At 43.4% G+C, this 22571-nt stretch overlaps 2 protein-coding genes across 2 annotated transcripts in view; both read left to right on the top strand.

Moving 5' to 3' along the window:
• Positions 1–7146, top strand: part of LOC105689333 (discoidin domain-containing receptor 2-like) — a 65189-nt gene extending 58043 nt beyond the window's left edge. Inside the window, exons 5-9 of the mRNA XM_012406252.3 lie at positions 1885–2343; positions 3471–3678; positions 4124–4681; positions 4841–4938; positions 5165–7146. Of these exons, the coding sequence (XP_012261675.1) occupies positions 1885–2343; positions 3471–3678; positions 4124–4681; positions 4841–4938; positions 5165–5332 (1491 nt within the window). The 3' untranslated portion in view covers positions 5333–7146. The remainder of the gene's footprint in view (positions 1–1884; positions 2344–3470; positions 3679–4123; positions 4682–4840; positions 4939–5164) is intronic.
• A 14371-nt stretch (positions 7147–21517) lies between these two features.
• LOC105689291 (discoidin domain-containing receptor 2-like) overlaps positions 21518–22571 on the top strand; it is a 158094-nt gene continuing 157040 nt past the window's right edge. Inside the window, exon 1 of the mRNA XM_025747198.2 lies at positions 21518–21943. The gene's annotated coding sequence lies outside the window, so the exon portion shown is untranslated. The remainder of the gene's footprint in view (positions 21944–22571) is intronic.

Below are 22571 nucleotides of genomic sequence, written 5' to 3'. Positions count from 1 at the left end.
ACTATAGAGCTGTGAAACGATAACCCGCGAATTACCTTACGCCGCATTTGAATAAAAATGGTTTTCTGCTCCTGCGAAGTCGAGCTTTCCCACCCCTCCCACCCTCGCCCACCCCCCAGGCCCGTCAGTTTGTGTAAACGTCTACCTGTGAAACGATTGATTTTTAATATTTCAATACCCCGGTAGACGTAATTTCTGCCCGTAGTTTCCCTCGTGTAGATCACCGCGTGGAGGTTCAGTCGAAAGCAGCAGACGATTATATAATATTTTCCACGCCGCTCGTATATAACCCAAGTTTTATTCAACTGCAACGAGAAAACGTTGGGGAAAAAACGAGCGAAGGTGAAATTTATATACTACATGCAACGCGCGGTGGAAAAGAGCCGCGAAATTTCAACAGTCATTTCTCACCTCACCCTTCATTTTCCCTTCACCCCTCCCCCCCTCGGCCCCCTCCACCCCTGAAAACCTCTCCTCCCGAAGAACGCGATCACGTTTTCCTTCCCTTGCTCGCGATGTAAAGCGCGGAAATTCCCCCTTCTTTCCTCACCCGACGGAGGGAGAGGGGAAAAAACCTTCGAGCTTATTTGTATAGGAGGGCGGATCAATAGAGTGAGGGAAGGTCGTCGCGTGCTTCCTATACTGCAGGTCAGACGGTTCCAACCGTTTCGATACGACTCTCACCTATACCCACTTGCTGGGAAACATTCTACAAATATTATACGCTCGATTCACACCGTCCAAGTAAACCCCGAACGGTTTCGCCTATCCCGAAAATATCGCGGATTTGCTAAATTTTTCAAAATTACGAAATCGTTGAAATACTGTGCCAAAACTTCGGTCTTTTTTTCTCCACAGTCCGTCCGTACTCTACGGTCGAACGATCCGCTAATCTCCGCGACGTGGGTCGTTCCCGGAGTTCTTTTTTTTCCTTTTTTTTTATCGTGCGCCCGGCGACCCTCCGGTATAAAACACATACATATAATTAAAGGCTTCCATGTCTATCTGCTCCGATCTCTCCTAACGATCGAGGCAAACGGGTAACAACGAACACGACGTCCTGCAGGCGATCCGTTGTTGTCCGAGTCGGTTATATTTCGGGTCTAAAGAGCTGTTGCCTGTTAACAGCTTCCGATACCTACCATCTGCACATGCTGAAGAGGTGTAAGTTGATCATCAGGTCCAGACGTCTAGGTGCCTAATGGTAGTTGGAAAAAAAAACAAAAAAAAACAGAAAAACAGAAAAAACAAAAGGGACGGTCCAAAATAAAAGAACAAAACGGTAGTCGGGGCTGCTTATACGCGCAAGAGCATCGCCGTCCATTAACATATAACGAAAGTTGGGCGTTGGCCTTTTTTTCCTTCGAACCGTCCTCGGTGAGGCCGCACCTCTGCGCTCCTCAACCGGATCGCTCTTTATATCCGTCCACCTTATGCCCGTGCGGCCCAACCGACGAAAAAGGAATTTGTCTACAAGTTTTAAGAGTGGCGATAAGTAGGTACGACGACGTTTGCGCGCTCCGGGTTCGTCCGACTTCGTATAATTTATAACCAATTATAGGTGAGTTTTCAAAGCCTCGAGCGAACAACGCGTTGCGTTCTCTCCTCCTTTCGAAGCACATAGCACCCTTAACAAACCGCTTGTCAAATGTGTTCACGTGTCGTCGGGGCAATTTCGAGGGCACGCGCGTGGGTGGCGGCAACGCGCACCTGAGAAATAAATATTAAGATACGGGGACGCGAACCGTTTCGAAAAAAAAAAAAACAATAGGGCAGGAAAAAAAGGGCCGCGGGTGCCGCGCTCTCGCGATCCCTAACGAACGAACGAACGGGTGCGTGTGGTCCTTTTAACGAACTAATTCATTAAGCGATTACTCTGTCCAGGTAATCGAGGGGAACACCAACACCTACCTGGAATCGAAACGCGACCTCGAACCGCCCCTCTGGGCGAGCAAGATCAGATTCCTGCCGTACAGTTACCACAGACGAACCGTCTGCATGAGGGTAGAGATATACGGATGCCCGTGGAACGACGGTATCGTCTCGTACTCGATGCCGCAAGGCGACAAAAGAGGGAATTGGGAATTCTTCGACGCCACTTACGACGGGCATTGGGACGGCGTGCAGCTTCTGAGGGGTCTCGGACAACTCACCGACGGAAGAACCGGACCCGACAATTATAAAATGGCCTACTACGACTCGGACAGGGGCCAGGGCTGGGTGGGATGGAGGAACGACACCCGAGCCGGACACCCCGTTGAAATAAAATTCGAGTTCGATCAGGTCCGGGAGTTTTCGGCCGTTCACATATTCTGCAACAACCAGTTCACCAAGGAAATTCAGGTGAGCATACGCGATCGCGACGTCGCAATTCTTTTTTTCAACTCGTCGCTCGACCGTTACGGGGGGAATTCGAAATGGCGGGGGTGGGTGTATTTTTTTTTTTTTTTTCCTTTTTTCTTGAATCGATTCGGTCTGGCGCCGAAATAGTGGGGAAAAAAGAATGTGACAACGTAACGTAAAGTTAACCCGCTGCGGAACACAACCAACCCTCTCCGGGGTTATACTTAAAAGTCAGCAGTATCGTCGAACAATGCGGGGATGTAATAGGAGAAAGCGGGGCAAGCGATGCAAGAGCGTGAAGAAGAAACGAGCGTGCGAGGGAGTAGCGGAGTTTCGGAGGATTGAAGCGACGAGTGGAAGAGTTGAAAAGTGAAGGGAGAGAGGGAGAGGGAGAGAGATCTGACTAGTGACTGCCTCTGCACTCTTCACGTTTCACGGTATAATGGTCGGTAAAACACGCGGCGGTATCAAGATTTATTTGAATGGAGCGCCTCATTACCCAGCACGGCAATTGTGCGACGGCGACGGCTTTCGCGGATATAATGTATACCTCCGCAATGTTCACCCTCCACCACCTTACGTATTAAACGTGTACGACTGGAAGCCGGCGCAGATATGCCACGTATTCAAATGCGATACACCGCAGGAGAGAAGGGAAGAAAAGAGAAGAGAAGAGAGCGTAGTGAAGTAGTAGGGTACAGCGAGTAGTCGGGGTAACGGAGAAAAGGAAAAGAGGAGAGCCACCGTTCGACCCTTTCTGTTAACCAACGTGCTGGATAAAGCACGCTACTACCCGCTGAAAGACAGCACTTCAAAGTGGAAACTGCCTGCAGCGGTTACCTTCTGAAATCCATCTAACAGTACGGTACCGCCGGTAGTTGGATACGGCTACTCAAATTCTCTTCTCATCTCGTTTCGATTCCTCCTCGCGCATCCCATCGGCTGAAAGCTCAAAAGCCGGTATCGTCTTGGTTGCGGAGTGTATAATTTTTGCAACGTCGAGAACCACCCCTCCACCCCCCGCAGCCATTTCATCTCGCCTCGTCTGGAACCGCGATAATGGGAGAACGCTTCGGAGACTTTTCCGCTCGGTATCGTATTATATTCGGCGATGGTGTGTGTTTCAGGTATTCGCCGAAGTCAACGTGCTCTTCAGTTTCGGCGGTAAATATTACACGGGCGATCCCATAGTGTGGACGTCGATGGAGGACAGAATATTCGAAACGTCGCGAAACATAACGATAAAACTTCATCACCGTATAGGGAAATTTGCAAAATTAAGATTTACCTTCGCCGCGAAATGGATGATGATCAGCGAGATTACTTTCGATTCCGGTAAGTTAATATCACAAATTCGAATACCTTGTACACAGCGATAGCTGTGAGCGATTAAATTACCGCTAAAGTTCGTCATCCTCATTTCCCTTTCGCGTTTATATTCATTTATCGAATTCCCGCCTACCCACCTCCTTCGGTATCCCGCTTGAAAATGCCAGCCAGGCATTTTCGCCGGGGTGACCTCCTCCCCTCCTCTCCTTCTCCCTCCTCCTCCTCCTCTTCCTCTTTCCCCAGCTCCTTGCTCCTCTTTCGGCTTAAAATTAGGAACAGGGTCGATTCCAGGCACGGTTCCTACCGCGCTTATTCTATTGTTTCACGAAGCCCCTCGTGCCTCGGTTCCTCCTCTCATAGTCCATAGAAATATACCCCGCCTAAAGAAGAGAAGGGGGTGGTGGTCGATGGATCGAAGTATCATTTCTCTTTCATTTCATCCCCTGTACAGACATCGCCCACGGTAACTTTACCCCGGAAACGCCTCCGTCTACCCAAGCGACGTACTCAAAAGACCGCGGAAATTCAGCCCGAGACACGCCGCTTCAAGCCGAAGTTCCGGTATCAACGGCGAAGCAGGACGACCCGACGTACATGGCGGTGATAATCGGCGTCCTGACCGCCGTTATCCTCCTACTCGCCGTAGCGATATTCTTAATAGTGTCACGGCACAGGCAGAGAAAAAATTTCGCCAGTCCTTTGGGCGCGAAGGGAGCAATTCCTTCGGGAAACCATCAGCATCTGTCACCGGAATCAGCCTACGGTACAACCGAAAAAGATCCTTCGCTGATGACCTACAGGGTGGAAGAACTCGACGATAGGTACGCCGGTGCGAAATTAACCACGTTACCGAGGGACCTGAACGACCGTCTTCTGGGCGACGTCAGACTCGACGAGTACCAGGAACCCTTTCACGACAAATACAGGGAACCTCCACACGCCGCGTATTACGGTTACAGCACGGTCGTCATAGACAACAAGGACCTCCACGACAACGTAGAACATTCCGGTGAGTTTCCGAGTACGTTTCATTACCGGCATATCGTATGTATTTCAATTTCGGTAGCCAAAAAACGAAAAAAAGAAAAGAAAAAAAAGAAAAAAAAAAATGAAACTGTGCACAGGAAAAAACACGAAGTGAAATTCGATCGTTCGTTTCCTGTTACAGATGCCACTTACGACTACGCCGTACCGATGCCGGTCCCGAGTGTCAGCAGTGACCAGGATAGCGTATTTTCAAAGTCTTCTTCGAGGGGCAGCGCGAAGGTAATTAATTTAGTCGATTTCACCTACATATATAAACGTCAAACTTTTCGGACCTGAAGGGGTTGCGTTCAACTTACATTTGTAGGATCGTCAGTTCGCCTTGCACTTTTTTGTCATTCTATCATTAACGTCTCTTTCGTCTTATCGGACGAAATGTATTTATCGCATGAATCCAGCCGTATTTCGGACGGGCGTTTAACCAGGTATGTGGTGTATGTGTCGACAGGCGTGCTTACAGAGTTTCTTTCCGCCTCCTCCGCCGCCAATGTGCGCTCCACCCCCGAGGGGATCAAACAATCTAACGTACTCAAGTCCTCCGAGTCCCGAGCCGATTTCGGAGCGCGAAAGACGCGGTAGTAAACGCCGGGAGCATTCCCTGCATCGTTACGCATAGAGAAATACAAAAAGAGAAATAGCAAGAAAGAAAGAAAGAGAGAAGAAAAAAAATTCAAACAAAAGAGAATAGAAGAACGAGAAAGGAAACCTTATAGACGTTAAAGTACCACGTTGCCCGAGGTCCTCGAGCAGCATCCAGCAATCGGGTGGAAAAGAAAAAAAAAAGGAGGAAATTCATCGCCCTACGACAGGGGAGGAGAATATAGTTGAAAAAGGACGATGAAGTGTCCCATCTTCAGTTCCTGGAGGAAAGGCGGAGGAAAAAGAAAAGAAATAAAGGAGGGTGCAGCGGGAGTGGAAGGATCTGTATAAGAGGCTGAGAACGTGACCGAGTTCCGATGTGATCCGTACAATTTTCGTGGATCAAAAGTTTTCTTATTTTTTTTTTTTATTTTTTTTTTTTTCAAGAAAAACTGCGCACCGGTAGCCGCGATTGTAAGTCGAGGAGATAAACCTCTTGAGTGTATCGAGGCCCGGCGTATCCGATACCCCCTTATTCTTTTTCCTTCCCTGGTATAAAATTCACCCGAATTTTTTATTACCCTCATCCCCATACATTATACTATAGCCCAATGTTACGAAAATGACAGAAATAAGATAAGAATGAACAAAAAATTGACTCCTATATGATATAAAAATTAATCGTTTAATTATATAGTAGGACGACGGTGAGTTTCTCGCGAAGAGATATTACGGTATAAACTATATTATTATAACATATATATTTAAGTGAGACAAGAAATTTCACACAAAGACTGACGTCACTGCATTTTTTTATGTGTATATATATGTATATTTAAAAAAAAAGTTTTTAGTTTTTTTTTTGGAACCCACCCTGTTATCTATACTCGCGATACATAATTAGGGAGGGGGGGAGGAACAATCGAACAATATACGCGCTATTCGACGTGAGTAGGATTATGAAGAATTTAATAAAAAAAATATGCAATTATATTATTTATATACCTTTGATCGATATAAATATATAAATGATTAAATATTATAGATATATATCGCGTAGAAATATAAAATTTCCGTTGATGTATGTATTTGATATCGCATTCTAATTTTTTTACTTCACTCATTTGCCTTTCTCACGATAGAAAAAATAAGACTTACATTGGTTTCTTCTTCGTCAAATTTTCGCAACGAACGCGCGCTGATCTCAGCTTAACCGAGCTCCTTTCGATTTCTTTTTTGGTCCTTTTTTTTTTACCTACGAATACGATAATATTAAGCAAAAGTTCAACGATGAGAACAATCGATATCGTTTCTTATTTCCAAATCGTTTTTTCTTCTCTTCCGTTTTTCGAAATCATATATTTTTTAAATCTATCTGCCGACATCGCCTTCATGCAACGAAGAAATCCAAAGTCCAGTGTAGGAATCGACAATACAGGGATGAGACAACAATAACAATAAAAACAATAAGAGAGAATAAATGAATAAAATGAGAAGACAATGAAATTAAAAGAGAAAAAACTAAGAATAAAAAAATGAAATTTGTATTTAAATATATGTACGTGACCCCCGACCACATTGTGATAACAAAACGACAAGATTTCACGTTCTTACACATATTATAATAACGCTATATCTTTATCGTATTTTATCCTTAAACATAGAAAAAAGAAGAGAAAAATTGAAAATAAAAAATATCCTACTAAAAGCTTCGTAACTGAAACTATATCTAACGAGAGATGAAAAAATTTACAACGACTCTACGTAAACTCACGCAGCTATATCGAATAAACTATAGATGAAAACGATTTAATAAATAAAATTGAATTGAAAAAAAAAAAAAAAAAAAAACTAAATAAATGAATAAACTGAACATTCTGAATATTATAAAAATGATTACGTTAATCGGAAAACTGTTTTTTCTTCTTTCTATTCTATTTTACTAATGCCTGTTATGCACATCTCAATTGCAGCGTAAATTAATTTTTTTATTTCCTACGATTACGATCGAATATTAATTACCTACCCACACCGTACGTTACGAGAACACCGCGATCGATCTACACGTGTTTAGGATAAAGTGACAGCTTCTGAAACGCTTCGTGTAAATATAGAATAATTGATAATTAAAATACGTACAAAAGCTACGTTGTTATCGATAAAAATGGTAAAAACTAGATAAAAAAAAAAAAATCATTACGTAGTTATATATAAATAAACCGTGAAAATTTAATACGCATCGTAATTGTAGCATACGTATATACATACATGAAATATCAATTATATATATGAGGTATACATTATATACTAATATTTAGAATGAATAATATAAGTACGACGAAAATTAATAACGGTATACATATTTCTAGTAGACGACACACGATCATATTGTTAGCCGTATAAATTATGAAGTTATTAAGTAAATTGGAATGAAACAACCGAAAAAATAAGAACAATTAAAAATGAGTCAACAACGCCTTTCGTGATGATTAATTAATCGGATCGCATCCATTGATTGATCGATCAATCAATTGATTAATAAAATCGCGTGCCGCAACGAACATCATCACTCGATGTGTATGCTGAAAACAAATCATATACATATACTATGCACACAATAAATAAATTTCAAATAGAAATTAAACAATACTAATGAGATTAAAAAAATACGTACACGTATAAATGGATATGTGTATGTACACGTGTACATAGCCGATCTGTAGAACTCGTGGTGAAATGAAATAAAGAACAAATATACATAACATGTATATATATATATCGAGCAAGTAATAATTAATTAATATACGAAATATTAATAATTCTAACAATTGTAGTAATAATTTCATCGCAATAATTATTATATTTCATTTCACTAGAGTATATTTTATATTTATATAGTGATCGAACGGTAATTATTTGTAACGATTATGATAATAAAAATAATAATGTTAATCCATTCGTCAATTTATCGCCCAAATAGCGTGAACGACTAGAGAAGAAGTAAAATCATTTCCACGACATTCGAATACTATACGATTGCGTTAGCTTCACATTATATTACCGTGTCGCTACGACGTTTTTCCCCATTTTCTTTCTTTTGCTTTCATTCATCATAATCTACGTACATATTCTTCGCTAATATTTGTGATAAATTTTCAGACGCGATTATTTATAACCGCGTACGTCCACGACGTGGTAGAGGAACAATCGGAATGTATTATCATTATATCATTATTATCATTGTCGTTATGATTATTACTATTATTATTGTTAGTATTACCATAATTATCATTTCCTATTATTTTCTCATCAACTGTAAATAATACTGTAATTTATGTATGCATAATGATATTACGAATATACCTATACACGATACGATATACTATACGCGCGTTCGTATGAAGATGAACAAAACTAGAAAAAAAATATACAACAATAATAATAGTAATAGTTATGAAAATTGTAAATAATTGTATAATATTAATGGGTTATATATTATACACACACACACACACACACACACATACACACATATATAATGTTAAAAATAGTAAAATGAGTGTAATTATATATTAACGATGAATTTTCAGGATGCATATTTGATATTTGTGTGCCTGTATCCTTTTGTATGCTATCGGAATATAGAATTATACATATTAAATCATTTTATATACATGCGTGTACTTATATTCATTCGTTGAATGTAAGCGCACGCATATACAGAAATGACACAATATATATAAGTATCAGTAATGTACACATGAAAAAGATAAAGAAAAAACATGAAAAAAAAAAAATGAAATGAAATTATTTATCGCGTAACGAAGCGGTCGAATAAAAAATTCAATAGTGAATTGAAACGATGAATTAGTCGAATTTAATCGCGCCGAGATCGCGTCCCTCTCTTATTTCATCCCTCGAGAATAATTTTTCTTCAATTTCCGATCTTCAAACGGACAATTTGTCACAGGTAAGTAAACACATCGTACTTCGTACGTTGTACGCGTAACGCGCGTGGTCCCCATTTAGTTTCGACGGGAACGACGTGGATATATCGTACGTTGTTCATAGAGAGAGAGAAAGCTTGATACGGGAGAGAAATGTATTTTATTACATGGGGGAGTCTGCAGCGAGGTCGAAAGTTCTCGTCTATTGGATTTATACGTAACATTGTGTGCAGTTCACTTCGCGTTTCATCGTTCCGTGACCACGTTCATCCATCACTCTTCAGGATTATGGGGTATACGTATTAGGAGGTATATTAGCCATTCGCACCCCACACTAAATATCGCTGTATCACACACGAAATTACCGAGGATTTACGTCACGTGGCCTACCCACAATCAGTCATAGTTTTGCTTCGATCTTGAACGATCGTTTTCTCGTAGGCGATACTGCAATCATCCGCTGATACGTGTGTGAGAAAATTTTTCGAAAAGTAACGACGAACCAAATTGAGAAAATTTTCACACCATGCCACTTCCGGATGAACTCGCAACTCTGCAGCGCGACCCAACGTGGCGGAAATTCCGTTCCGGTAAGTAATTTGGTTTTTATCACATTCGATGATTTATCCTGTGCTCGCACGAAATCTCAGATCTGAAAATCAAGATTTTGCAAAAAAAATATCCTGAACATTTCGCACAAAAAATTATACGACGAATCCTTCTCATGGGAATTTTACGTACCACGGTACAGGGAGAAAGAATAAGAGAAAAAAAACTTTCTAAATGAAATTAAAAGAATTAATTGAAGTGGTTGAAACGTGGCGAGCTCGCGTGTAGGCTTTTGCGGTATATGATGCTATTAAAGAAAATGCACGCGTTTAGGAAAAAAAAAGCAAATGGAGTGATAACAACATAATTTAATAATTTCGGTTGATTTTCAGTTAATTATAATTAACGAGAATGCTATAGTCGAGTTGTTACACATTCGGTGGGAGGGAGTAGCAGTCGGTGCGACGGTGCTGCGAATATGATGATAATAATACGAACAACAATAATAATTGTATCCTGTGTAAACCGGGAACCCGGACGTCAGTGTCAAAGCGACAAGGGCGTCACGAAGCGTCGGGCACGGGGGTAGAGACGTCGGAATCGTGCGGTATAGGTGAGCCGGAAAGCTCGCGCGACGGTTGAACGTTAGCACGATCAGCAGCTCCGGTATCCACCGGTGCATTCGGAGCAGTCAGAAGTATCGGGTTTTTCTGGAGAAATTGGAATATCCTCGAAGACAAATCTCTGGGGCGAAGCAGATCCGTGTCGTTGCGTTCAACGGGTCGTTAGTTGCCGGCTCATTTTCGGAGCGCGGCGTTTTCGCCGCACTTTTTTTCCCGTTTTCTTTTTTCCCTTTTTTTCTATTTTTTCAACTTTATACACGTACACTTTTTTTCGTTTCTTTTTTAGATTATTTTTAAGCCATAACCGCGCCCGCGCGCCCGCGCGCGCCTCTAATTGCTTCAGGAAGTCACTACTCAACGAATACATAACTGCTATTTTGATATTTCGCTGTCTCCGGAGCTTGTCTTACCGTTTAGTATAATTTAAGTTGTACACTTTACACACATACGCCTATGTTTATACGCTCGCCGTACAACCGGGGGGTGGAAAAATGACGGAAGCAAAAAAGATACCGAAAAATTGTAACTCTTGCAACGAATCACACGAGGTTTGAAAAACGCCCGTGACGCGTGCCGCAGAAAAAGTAAAATCTTTTCGTATCGAAACGATCGCGGACTTTGGACTCTGGTAAGCGGGAAAAAAAAACAAAAAAAAACTGAAATACACTTTTTAAGTTGTAACTGCATGAATATTACACGCAGCGATGCACTTATGGTTGTATATCCGCATGTTTTATTATCCCACTTAAAGGGTGAGTTCAATTTCGTCGAGGCGTTCGTAACTTGATGATTTTTAATTTCGAAAACATTCTCACACACGTATGTCGGTATGTTGAAAAAAAAAAATATGTACCAGAAAGGAAGTAGTCCCCCTTCTGTATTTTATTTGACTTTTTTAATACAAAACCGGATATGTAAGGGAACGATTATTTATTTATAGATATTTCAGTCTCTGGACAACTAAAACACATCGATCAACCGTCACCTGTTCAAAAACCGTGACAATCCTACACGACATTTCATTCTAAATTACAAGCGAAGAAATCATTCGAATGAATCAGCGCGGACCGTGTAACGATCGATTGATGTTTCCTAAAAAAAAAAATTTCACCCCAGTTTTCAACGTCTTTCGAAAATTTCTTCATCTCCAAATCGACCGGCGAGACGGAACGAAAATTTCGGCAGTCAAACGAACGCTCCGGCCGATCCTCTTTCGTTCGCCCAATTTTATCGGGGGATATAAAACAGCGAAAGTGAGTGGACCCGACAAGTGCTAGCGTTTCATTGTACCGGATGAGGACCGACACGCGGTCGTACGATAGGCACGATACATAGGACCCATTCTCCACCGAGCGTGGCCAGGGGCACAAGTGCCATTGAAATGCGCGAGCAGAACCTGCCGGCACTTTTAACGGCGACGGCAATAACGCCGACACGGACTATGAGATGATCGAGCATCGCGGGGATGATTCATGTCACGCGACGCGCAGAGGCTCGGTTATAAAATCTGTTCGAGTCTATAAGCGAAGCGTCGCGTAATATTCGCGATAATATTTACGTTTCAATCGCACCGCCAACGACGATATCCGCGGGGTTTCAACTCGACCGAGATAACGACGGAGACGCACGTTGTGCACGTACGACTCCTATTAATCATCTGCGCGCGATAGAAACGAGATACCGTACCTGCGCTAATTCTGCGATCCCCAGTCGTTGGGACTCGGAAGAACAAGTAGGCGGTGTGCGGTGAAAATTTTAATTGCGAGGTGGAAACGAGAAAATTTGAAAGATAAAGAAAAAAAGTACATCGGACGACGCGGAGAAGTCTCGGAATTATTTCGACCGGATACGTTGGAGGAGGCGTTGTAATAGGGAAGATGAACGGCGACAAGACCGCGAAAGCTAGCGTCTGAAATTAGATTGAAATTGTTCGCGGAATTGGAGTGGTGGTGGATAGGACTCGACGCTGCCGGGCCGTTTATGTACCGCTCGGTGCGCGTCTTCAACTCTTGATGGTTGGTGGTTTTTTTTTTTTTTTTTTTTCTTTTTTCAATTCAAGTCTCTTTTTTGCATCATACCGTGAGAGAAGACTGCGGGTCACGTACGACGGATCTAGCTAATGATCTTAAACGTGTTCCAAGTGAGTCACGGACTGACTAAGTTCGGGAAGCCTTTCTTCCTCTTTCTTCTGCTTCTCTTTTTTTCATCCTCCCAGAAGATCCTCGTCAACGGTCGCCGCGTACCGTACAGGTATACCTCATCCGTATTTCGACGAGGGCGACCCTCTCGGAATAATAAATTATTCTCCACCTTCGGCAAATTGAAATCTATAAAAGAAACACTGCGACGGTAGTACGCAAATTTATTCGCCGTTTGATTAACGCGTGTCCACACATAATGTGTATCCTGTTTTTTTTCCGTGCGATTCACTCCCTTTTAACCTCGATGCGAAGCAGAAAAGAGCAAAACGATGAATTAACCGAAACGAAAGGAGGAGGGGAAGGGAAAAGAAGGGGCGAAAAAAAATCGGCAGCGAAACAATGCGAGGCGCCAACGAGCCTGCGAAGGGACAAAGAGAGGGGGAACGAGGAGGAGGAGGACTCGAGTCGCCGCTACGCCGCTAGCCTTTCGAATAAAGTCGGCAAAAGTGAGACGATCAAACAGAGCTTGAGTTCCGCTGCGGGAGGAACTTAAGAGTCAGTATATCTTATCCGGCAAATCTCTGGTCTGCACACTGGGCGAAAGATATCTTATAGCTGTATATACGTTGGAATATAGGGCGGCAATGAGAAAAGGGAACTGAGAAAATAGGATTCGAGATTCATAGGGGGCTGGTATTACGACGAGACTCCTCCAGCAATACCCTCATGAATAATGAATCCAAAACGTTATTGATTACGGTATAATATTATACTGCCCTAACCTTCTTTTGTTTTCCAAATAAGTATGGCTAAAATATAATACGCCGTAGGGTACGGCGGTACTTCGAATGGGGTTGAACTTTTATCTCGCCTGGATTTTTTTCCTCGATTTCGAGTCCACTCCCAAAGATTTTTGGTCACGAAATACTGGAGATTTTCGAAACGCGGGCAGAAACTCATTAGAAGTAAATGGAGATCTTCGAAAAATTCCTTTTTTCTATTTTTTTTACAATTTTTGAAATAGAGAAAATGATTATGCCACATCGTTTTCGAGTAAATATTGAAATATTTTCCCTCCGGGCTTGTCGGGTGTTACATAAGTTGTAGGTTGTTCGGTAGGGCGCGAATGCGGTCTGTCAACCCCGGTAAGAAGGGATAACGGAGGTGAGGAGGCGAGGGGGGAGAAAGGGTGGAAGGGCAGGGCGGGGACGAGGGTTAAACTTTTTCTCCGAACAAGCATCGCGCAGTAGGTAGCAGTTAGGTATATATATATATACATGTATATAAGGTATACAGCGGGGGCGCGAAACCATCGGGGTGCTACCAAAAACGCACCCCGCGGCGACGCCGCGCATAATCTAATTTGTACTTTACCAACTAGCCTGTAGAACAAGGACGGTTTTACGGGCCGCATTCTCCGGGGTTTGTCCTCGACCCTGCGCTCCGTCCGAACGGAGGCAGCGACGCTTCTTCCATCAGACGTGACTACGCGGGGGCCCAAACGCTAACAACATCCCCCGACGTCCGCATATCGCGCCTCGTACTTCACACCACGCGGATGCAGTCTCTCGAACCACGGGGCTGCCGGCTAACAAATTAGCTCCGTTTGATAACGTAAAAGTCTCGAATGACCGCGCGACTTACGCGTCGTCTGAATAAGTGCGGAAATGCGTAGGGCGAGGACTCGGGACCTCGCGAGTATAATAGGAGAGTTAAAACGTTGGCGAGTATAAAGGAGAGAGAGAGAGAGAGAAAAAAAGAAATAGAGAGAGAAAGAAAGGAGATTATTGTAGCGGGGGGTGAAGTGGGGGGGAGGAGAAGAGAGAAGTAGGGTCGACGGAAATAATTGGTTAATGTTGAAGGACCTTTGTGGAGAACCACCTCCCCCGGACCGCCGTCCGCCCTCCAATTGTCGTCTCGACTTGGCTCCGTTCCCTGGACTCTTCTCTTCAGTTTTTTCCCAACGTCTTTTAGCCCGGAAGACGAGGGACGGGGTGTATTCGGTGGGCCAACAAAAACATCCCTCGAAGCACTCGTTTTCTATATCTACACGACGAGTCCCGAGGACGAAGGTTTACGATAGCTTTGAACGCTTACAACATCGGCAGTAGCAAACTGTGCGCGGATAAGTATCTGTCGGTCTTTCTTTTTTTTTTTCCCCTCTTTATTTTTCTCTCCTTTTTTTCTCATAGATTAGATCTTCGTCCATCACTTTAAAACGGCCAGAAGGAGAATCCTCCGAAGATCTCCGACGACAAACATATTCACCTTGCTTCAGATCGCACTCGTATCCTATGGCGAGATCTAAACGTGTATATAAAACGACATGTATAACGTTGATGGAATCGACGACGAACCCTCAGCTACTTCGGAGCACAGGGTGCTTTTATCTGTTGCTTTGATTTATCCTTTTTTACGGCTGCTTTTTCTCCACGTCGACGATAAGATGATACATTTTTTATAATGCGGTATAACGCGGTTATGGGATGAAAAAATAATCAAAATCACACAATGATCCCAAAGAATAATTGAAATCCGAATTTTCTTCTCTTCAAAAATCGAACGTCGATAATTCTCTTCGTCGCGCGGGCAACGGGATTATTTCAAGATTCTTTCGATGTGCCTCGCGCACGCGATACGACAGAGGTGAACGAGAATTTGGAGGTCGTGCCACGGTTCGGTGGAATTGATCATTTTTTATTGGTAATGGAAGAAGAGGGAATGATCTCCGAGAGATTCGTGGAGGGGGTCGTGGGTCAACCGAGGAGTAACGGGCATCGGGGCACATATGATCGGTGCGTGGGTTGTCGGTCGTAACAATAATATCTAAAAATGACATTGTCTCGTGTTCCGAGTAGGTTTCATGTTTTATGTTTTATCTTTTATATTTTATATTTTATGTTTTATGTTATATGGTTTTACGAGCGATGCGCGCTGCTACGTGACGCATAGGAGGTAAAGGTACGTTGTATCGTTCTTTCGTACGTATTGCCTGTAGTACAGGTACAACGTGAAAGTGCGCGGCGTAACGTACGTACGTACGTACGTACCTATAATACCTCGAAAGCCGAACATCGCGAGTTTAAGTTCGTTCGAAGGTTGAATCCGAACCCGATGCAACGGGGCATCCTCCTCGCAGTCACCGGCGGGTAACGGCGGCGCAGTTTTATAACCCGACGAGTTTAATGATCGCATCAAATTTTTAATTGCTCAACTTGCGTTACAAATTACCAACAGATGGAACGCCGCGCGTATCCTCCACCATTTTTACCCCTTCGACCTGTTTATTCGAAGACTACGGTGTGCGTAGCAGCGCCGCGACACCACCCGCTGCGGAACAGCCCGCAAACGCCCTACAAAAAAACTGAAGAAAGATAAATAAATTTTTCCATTGAATAAACAACGGAGTCGTGGTTTATTCACACGGTAAAGACACGTGTACGTATCGAAGATGAATACCGATCATTGAACAATTTTTCATTCTCTTTTTTTTTTTTTGGTTTTTTGGTGGAAGAGGAGAAGACAGAAGCAAAAAAAAGAAAAAAAAAAAAAAAACGGCGAAGAAGAAGGATTTTCACGTGAAAATGCGAATCCATAAATTAGTTAAAACGTTGCCGTTAAGCAGACAAGGGTCCCCCACAGAGTGTCTGACGTGATGCACTATGGGCGCTGAGTTACTATGGTATAACAGCGTTGACATTTGAGATTTGACAGGAAACATTTCGACGACAGACGCGAAGCGAAGAAGGACGGGACGACGAGGAAAGCCCCGTGTGTGCCGATTCGCATCCTACGACTACGACGACGAGATCGTTCGTTCGTTCGTTCGTTCGTTCGTCGAGGGTATAGAGTAGAGCCCCCCGAACCCCCAGCTGCGACCTCGGAGTCCTCGAATCCTCGAGTCCTGGCGGGAGGTCACCTTCCACCTTACGGGTCCAGGTCGCGCCGTCGGGGGTCAAACCCAACGGACTACAGGCGCCGTCCACTCAACACCGAGATACCCCGGGGAGAGGCTTATCGTAAATTAGTGACACCGCGGGAATCCTAATGTAAATAACGGAGGGAAAAAAAGGTGAAAAAAAAAACAAAAAAAAAAAACAATCTTCGAAAATAGTAAAAATAAATAATAGAGGAAGGATCCTCGATTTATACATTGTCAGCAATTAAACGAGCCTTTCCACAACCGATTAACAACTTTACGACAGCCATTACCTACCTGTCGGGTATTCAATATACACTTATATAGCTGTAGAAAATTATAACCACCGATTACAGGGTGACATATAGTTCTTCTTTTCCTTTTTTTTTCTCTCTTCGTTTCAATCGAAATTTTTAATTTTCAATCTCTTCTCTTCACATTTCATCACAATGTGCCCAACGTGCGTTCGATTCGATGGTCCTGCCGTACTATTCATGAACTTGATTAACCGTAACCGCTTGCCAACAAATAGCCTAATTATCAAACGATCTATCGATCCGTGAGATCGGATCGATAAAAACTGTAAGCTTGAAAATAACTAGTCAAAGAGGAGTGGGTACGAACACGGTATTACCTACACGGTATAAAGTTTAAGTATAGCTGCGTGCTTCAAACCGACCGGAAGAAGGTCAGAACGATAAAACTTCAAAGCGGGCTGATATTGGCGTCTTATATACTTAAAGCATGAAAATAATAATTATTATTTCAGCTACCAGCCTCCGGGGTAACTCGAGAAAGAGAAGATATACGAATGAAAAAAAAAAGGAACTGAAAGAAGGAGAAAAAGCTGAAAAACAAATTACACAAATATTTATGTACGTGGGTAAGGTTTAATGTACATTCGTTTAGCGAATGGTATTTAATCGTAGTTTTAAACAGCTGATTGTGAGAATCGCGTCGTTAGGTATAACGTACAAGCATAGCGTTAAAGCGTGTTTTTCCCGTTTGAACTCGAAGTTGTTTGCGTTTAAAGAGAGTTTCTTTGGTAAATGGATATACGCGCGATTATGGTCTGGGGAAACTCGCACTCCGTACGGTGGTTAACGAGGACGTGGAGAATCCAAGAAACGGGCAAAAAGCTCGCCGTAACTACGTGTGTGTAATACCCGCGTGGAAGCCGGCCGCGCGAAGGACGACGTTTATATTCCCTCTTTACAAACGCGATGCCGAGGCTCGGAGTCGCCCGGTTCAGCGCTGCTTCTGCTTCAGCTTCTGCTACCGCCGTAACCAGTAATTAAATTTAATCAAACGCTTAGCGAAGACCGTTTCAAAATTAAACACGCCACCTAAAAGCCGAAGCAACCGAGTGAAAAACCGAAAGTCAAAAACCCTCGCGTAGCGACGACCGCGTCTCCACACATTTGGCATACCCCTTAATTGGGTCACGTTATCGAATCTCAACGTTGAAATGTCATTTTTATCGCGATAAACTTTCAACCGAATTCGGGTTGATTTCATCTATTGATTTCCTGATTGTGTAGAATTGTATCCCAAGACACCGGAGGTATGAAAATAGAATTTTTATTCGAATGGTAAAAAAAATTTGCCACATAATTTTATTTGCGTACGCGCGTACGGGGCTACCGAAATTGAACATGACCCAATTAAGTAACCGCCCCGAAACACGACGTACGACATTAGGACGCTTGGGGTAAAATTGTTTTCGTTTCCACTGCGATCCGACGAACATCCGTCGGCGGTATCGGGGGCTGGTACTCGGATCTCTCCGAATTTTAAGCGTGTATAAGATTATTCCTTTTTTATAAATAAACAGAAGATATATGCCGGGGATAATTCTTCGGGGGGGGACGGTACGCGGGGATGTATAATACATAAGGTCGCGTGATCAAAGCGTTCGACAAGCGGAACGTCGAAAGACAAAACTGGTCTGAAGGATTTCCTCGCAGTGCGGAGTATAAGTCGCCTGTATCGTTCGTGCCAAGGTACGAATGCGGCGGGGGTCGCGCCCACCCCCCCACCCCCCCACCCCCTTTCCCCCCACATCCGACGTCGGGGTCGTCGCTGTAACGGAAGCGTAACACACAGGCGCCAGGCACCGTCTTCCTTATTTAGAACGGGCCAAGACGAGGCAAATTGCATCCTCAATTTTTAATAAAGCCTCCGAGGGAGAGGCTTTGTTGAACGCTGATATAAAGTGAACTTCGACGAAGAGGTAGTCGGAAAACTAACTCGAAAGGAACCCGCGGCACAGCCAGCAGTCGCGCTCCCGGATTCTGCGAGCCCGCCCGCCCCGAAGAACGGAACCAGCCCGAGTTCGGGGTAGCCGAACCGCGCTAGAAAATGAAGAAAAAAGAACTGGAAGCTTTCTTCGTTTCATTGTGAAAATTTCAGCCGGCGTCTCGAGCTTTTTCGCTCCGAACCCGACGTCGGGTATATCCGTCGCGTCCTTCTCGTTTAGGATGTACATAAGGATCTAGGAAAAAAGGAGCAGCCGGTTGGTTTTCTACGAGGTTCCGTACAGCGGAGTGAAAAGGGGGAGGGAAGGGTGACTTTTGGCGAAACCGGGGACCGGTAGGGACCGTAATATCGATTGGCAGAGGAAAGACCGGCCCTTGCACAGGACGCGACAGACTTTGGTAAAATATATATATGTATATACATTTTACTTGCGTCGGCGGCACGAAGAGGGGGGTAGGGAACGAGCGCGACGAGTTCGAAGGGAATGTAAGGGCGGAAGAGAGACGGTAACATCCCTATTCGGTTAATGCGTTCGACCGGCAGGGAAGAAACTTGCATATTCATAGTCGGGGGAGACACCGACGACGTCTTAACAATTGGCCCTGTCATTTTCATGCCCACGCCGCGATTGCTGCGGAAAAGAACAACCGAATTCGCTCAGCTTGCGGAGATTCAGCTTTTGCTGCCGCCGCTACTCCGGCTCACCCGGGTGTAACAGACTTTTTATTCCAGTATATAGAAACGAAGTAGGTAAACAGGGAGGACGACCGGAGGAAGGGACGAAAAAATATTTAAATGTACACTCCGATGAATTCCGCGGCTGGTTAAACGCCGCGCCGACGATCTTTTTCTTCATTTTCTATTTGTGGATTTTTTTTTTTTAAGAAATTATTTTATTACACGTGTATCATAAATAGTGATTTCTGATCCCGAAAAATCTATATTCATTCGGGGAGTATAACTTGACATTCGGATCCGCATGTATCGACGAATAAAAGCCACCGTCGACAAAACTGACTAGAGACGATCGTAAAAAGTTACGAGTTCCGAACAACGACTGTACGGAATGTATTTCAGAATGTCCGTGCGAAACGCGAAGTTCCGTCGACCTTCGAATCTTTGTCTCTGTGCCCGTCGTATTGAAGAGATAAAAAAAAAAAAAAAAAAGAGAAATGGAAATAGATTTTGGGTCAGGAAACTGTCCGCACCTGATCGTAATTCCGCTAGTTTCTCGTATGACGTACATCGAATTTCAAAGTTCTTCGTACGAAACAATTGAGCTACTGTACACGGCGGGGGGAGGGTGTGTATTTTACATGTGTGTTTTACGTGTATCTCCAAAGTCCTGGTCAAAGTTTTCGAATAAACATTGACGTAACGGTACTTTTATGGGAAATTTATACCGGAAAATGCGCGGATTCAATGAACCGGTAACCCGTAAACAAGACCCGGTACTATTGGTACTTCTTTATTCCCCCGGAACACCGAGAACTTTGTTAAATAAAATATATATTTCTAATAAGGTTGTGCATACATATTTCATATGGTCATATTCTCGGAAGAATCGCATCTGAAATCAGGTCGAAGAAATTCGGTAAATCTCAACCGATTTTCAAAATTTTGTCGATTCTTGTTGGACTGTAAATTCGTTGGAAGGTGGAGGGATGAAAAAAATGTATCCAGAAAAATGCGAGAGGCGTAACGATGGAAATGATGCACTTCGTTAAATTGATTGGGTCCTTTTCTCGAGGCTGCATAAACGCCTTCCATTATTACGGAGCACATGCGCCATCGGCGGTTATAGTTTAGCTCGTACAGACGACGAAGAAAAGCGTAGCTGCAGACATTCGCGGTCGTTCGACTTCAGGGCGCCGGTGCCGCGTTCTTCTTGTTAGCATCATCCGCGAGGTTCTTTCCATTCTTAAAATCGGCCCGCCACTTACCGGCAGGTGGCCCGAGGCATCAAATCAGACGTGTTACGTTAACTGAATTTAAATTGCTTCGCCACCACTACCAACGAACCGCCTCGCCGCTCGCTCCTTATAACTACAAAATCACCATAATTTATGCGCTCGATTGTGCGGCACACCGACGCATTTTATGGATATATTAATAAGGCGTATACTACCTTCTACGATCTCTCCCCATTATACACAGAGAAATATTTAGAACTACCTCTATATTACGGGCGTATAGACGACGAGGATGGGCGTAGTACGCGAACGAGAAATCGACGATATAAATTTGAGAGAAACAAAAAAACTTAGATAAATAAAAAAACGTATTATTAGCATCGAGGAGACCGTCTACCATGGGGGGGGATATTTCGACGCTGGTTCGGTGGTTAGCTCATGGGACTTTTACCAAGCATAGTCTGAAATTTTAATAACGTCGTAATTCATACGGAGTTTCTCCCGGCTCCATTCTTGCGTGATCCGCCGTGCATGGATCCCCATGGGAACGAATTTTTTCCTCCTTATTCTTATCGGTAGAATAATCTCGAGCTATAAAGGAGTAACGGGACCGCGGAGTGAGGGATTCGACGAAAGCTCCGTACACTCGAAACGTATCGGTCAGATACCTTCGTACGTAATCGCGGATTGTATTGCTGCGATCCGTTATTCGAATGATCGACGTGTTTACGATCCGCTATACCTCCAAATGTAAACAATGTCGAAGCTCTCGAAACTACGCCGTCGTTTCTTCGTTCTCGACTATAACGCGACCTCAGTGATAAGCCGGACTTGGGCATGATCGGATCGACGCGACGATCTGCTCTCTGTATCGATATAAATTATTTTTTTTCAATTTTCTCGAATCACCTTGTTCAAGTTCGACGAAATAAGTGTTCGTTTATCGCGGTTCGGTTGTGCAGTTCGCAATTTTATGTGTGATATTGCGATTGTTTTTTTTTTTTTTTCTCGTCTTTCAATTAATTCGACTAATGAGCTCCATTTTCCTTCGCGTTTATAAATGATTTATTTTTCTCCCGTTCATTCGTTCGTTTTTTCTTTTCCGCTTCTCTCGAACGAGTATAACGGAGTGGTGATTAAGATGAAATTTTTTAATCATTTGTAAATCAAAGTTTCCGTGTAATATTGACTTTTATTAAAATCCAAAAGTTTTCCAACGATTCTTCGAAAGTTGCTGCGGGGACAGCGGAGCACCAGACCAACTTATGGGGGGTCTTTTCTACCTCTCCATCTTTGGGTGAGCGCGCTCTTATATGTATACATACACGTATACCTAACTAACTTTAAATGTCTCGCTTTTTCTATTTACGACTATAATTAAAAAACCGAGAGATCATAACCGAGCGCAGGTGGATATTCACGGTGTCCTGTGACCGTCGTACACGCGCGTACGGTAACTCTCGGCACACAACCAATTAATACTCAATTATACATTTTTATTACACTCCAGAAATTGAACGGCGGTAATAATATGATAAAAAAAACTGTATCCACTCAGGTGAAAATATTCAAATATGATTTCTCATTCGGATTCCATGAGCCGAATCATCATATTCGGATAATCAAGCGATCGATAACGTTCGACTATTCAATAAAACTAGGTTGATGAAAACGTTCTTTCCTTGAGAAAGGATAAGAATAGATCTCGTGGGATATGAAACGCTACGTTATCCACAGTCATCGAAATGATTTACAAAATTGCAAGGGTCGGTCGTCGGGATCAACGAAACTCGCGAATTAGCTCTTCGCGCGTTGCGCCATTAGTTCGGGACACGCAACGAAAGTGAAAAGCTCGCTGTGTCGTCGCACGTTAACATTGCAGTTAATGGCGGTACGTCGAGTGCGATACGGTACACGAGCATACG

Source organism: Athalia rosae, chromosome 3 (genome assembly GCF_917208135.1).
Source record: "Athalia rosae chromosome 3, iyAthRosa1.1, whole genome shotgun sequence".
Classification (NCBI taxonomy): domain Eukaryota; kingdom Metazoa; phylum Arthropoda; class Insecta; order Hymenoptera; family Athaliidae; genus Athalia; species Athalia rosae.
This window is presented reverse-complemented; position numbering and strand designations above follow the sequence as displayed.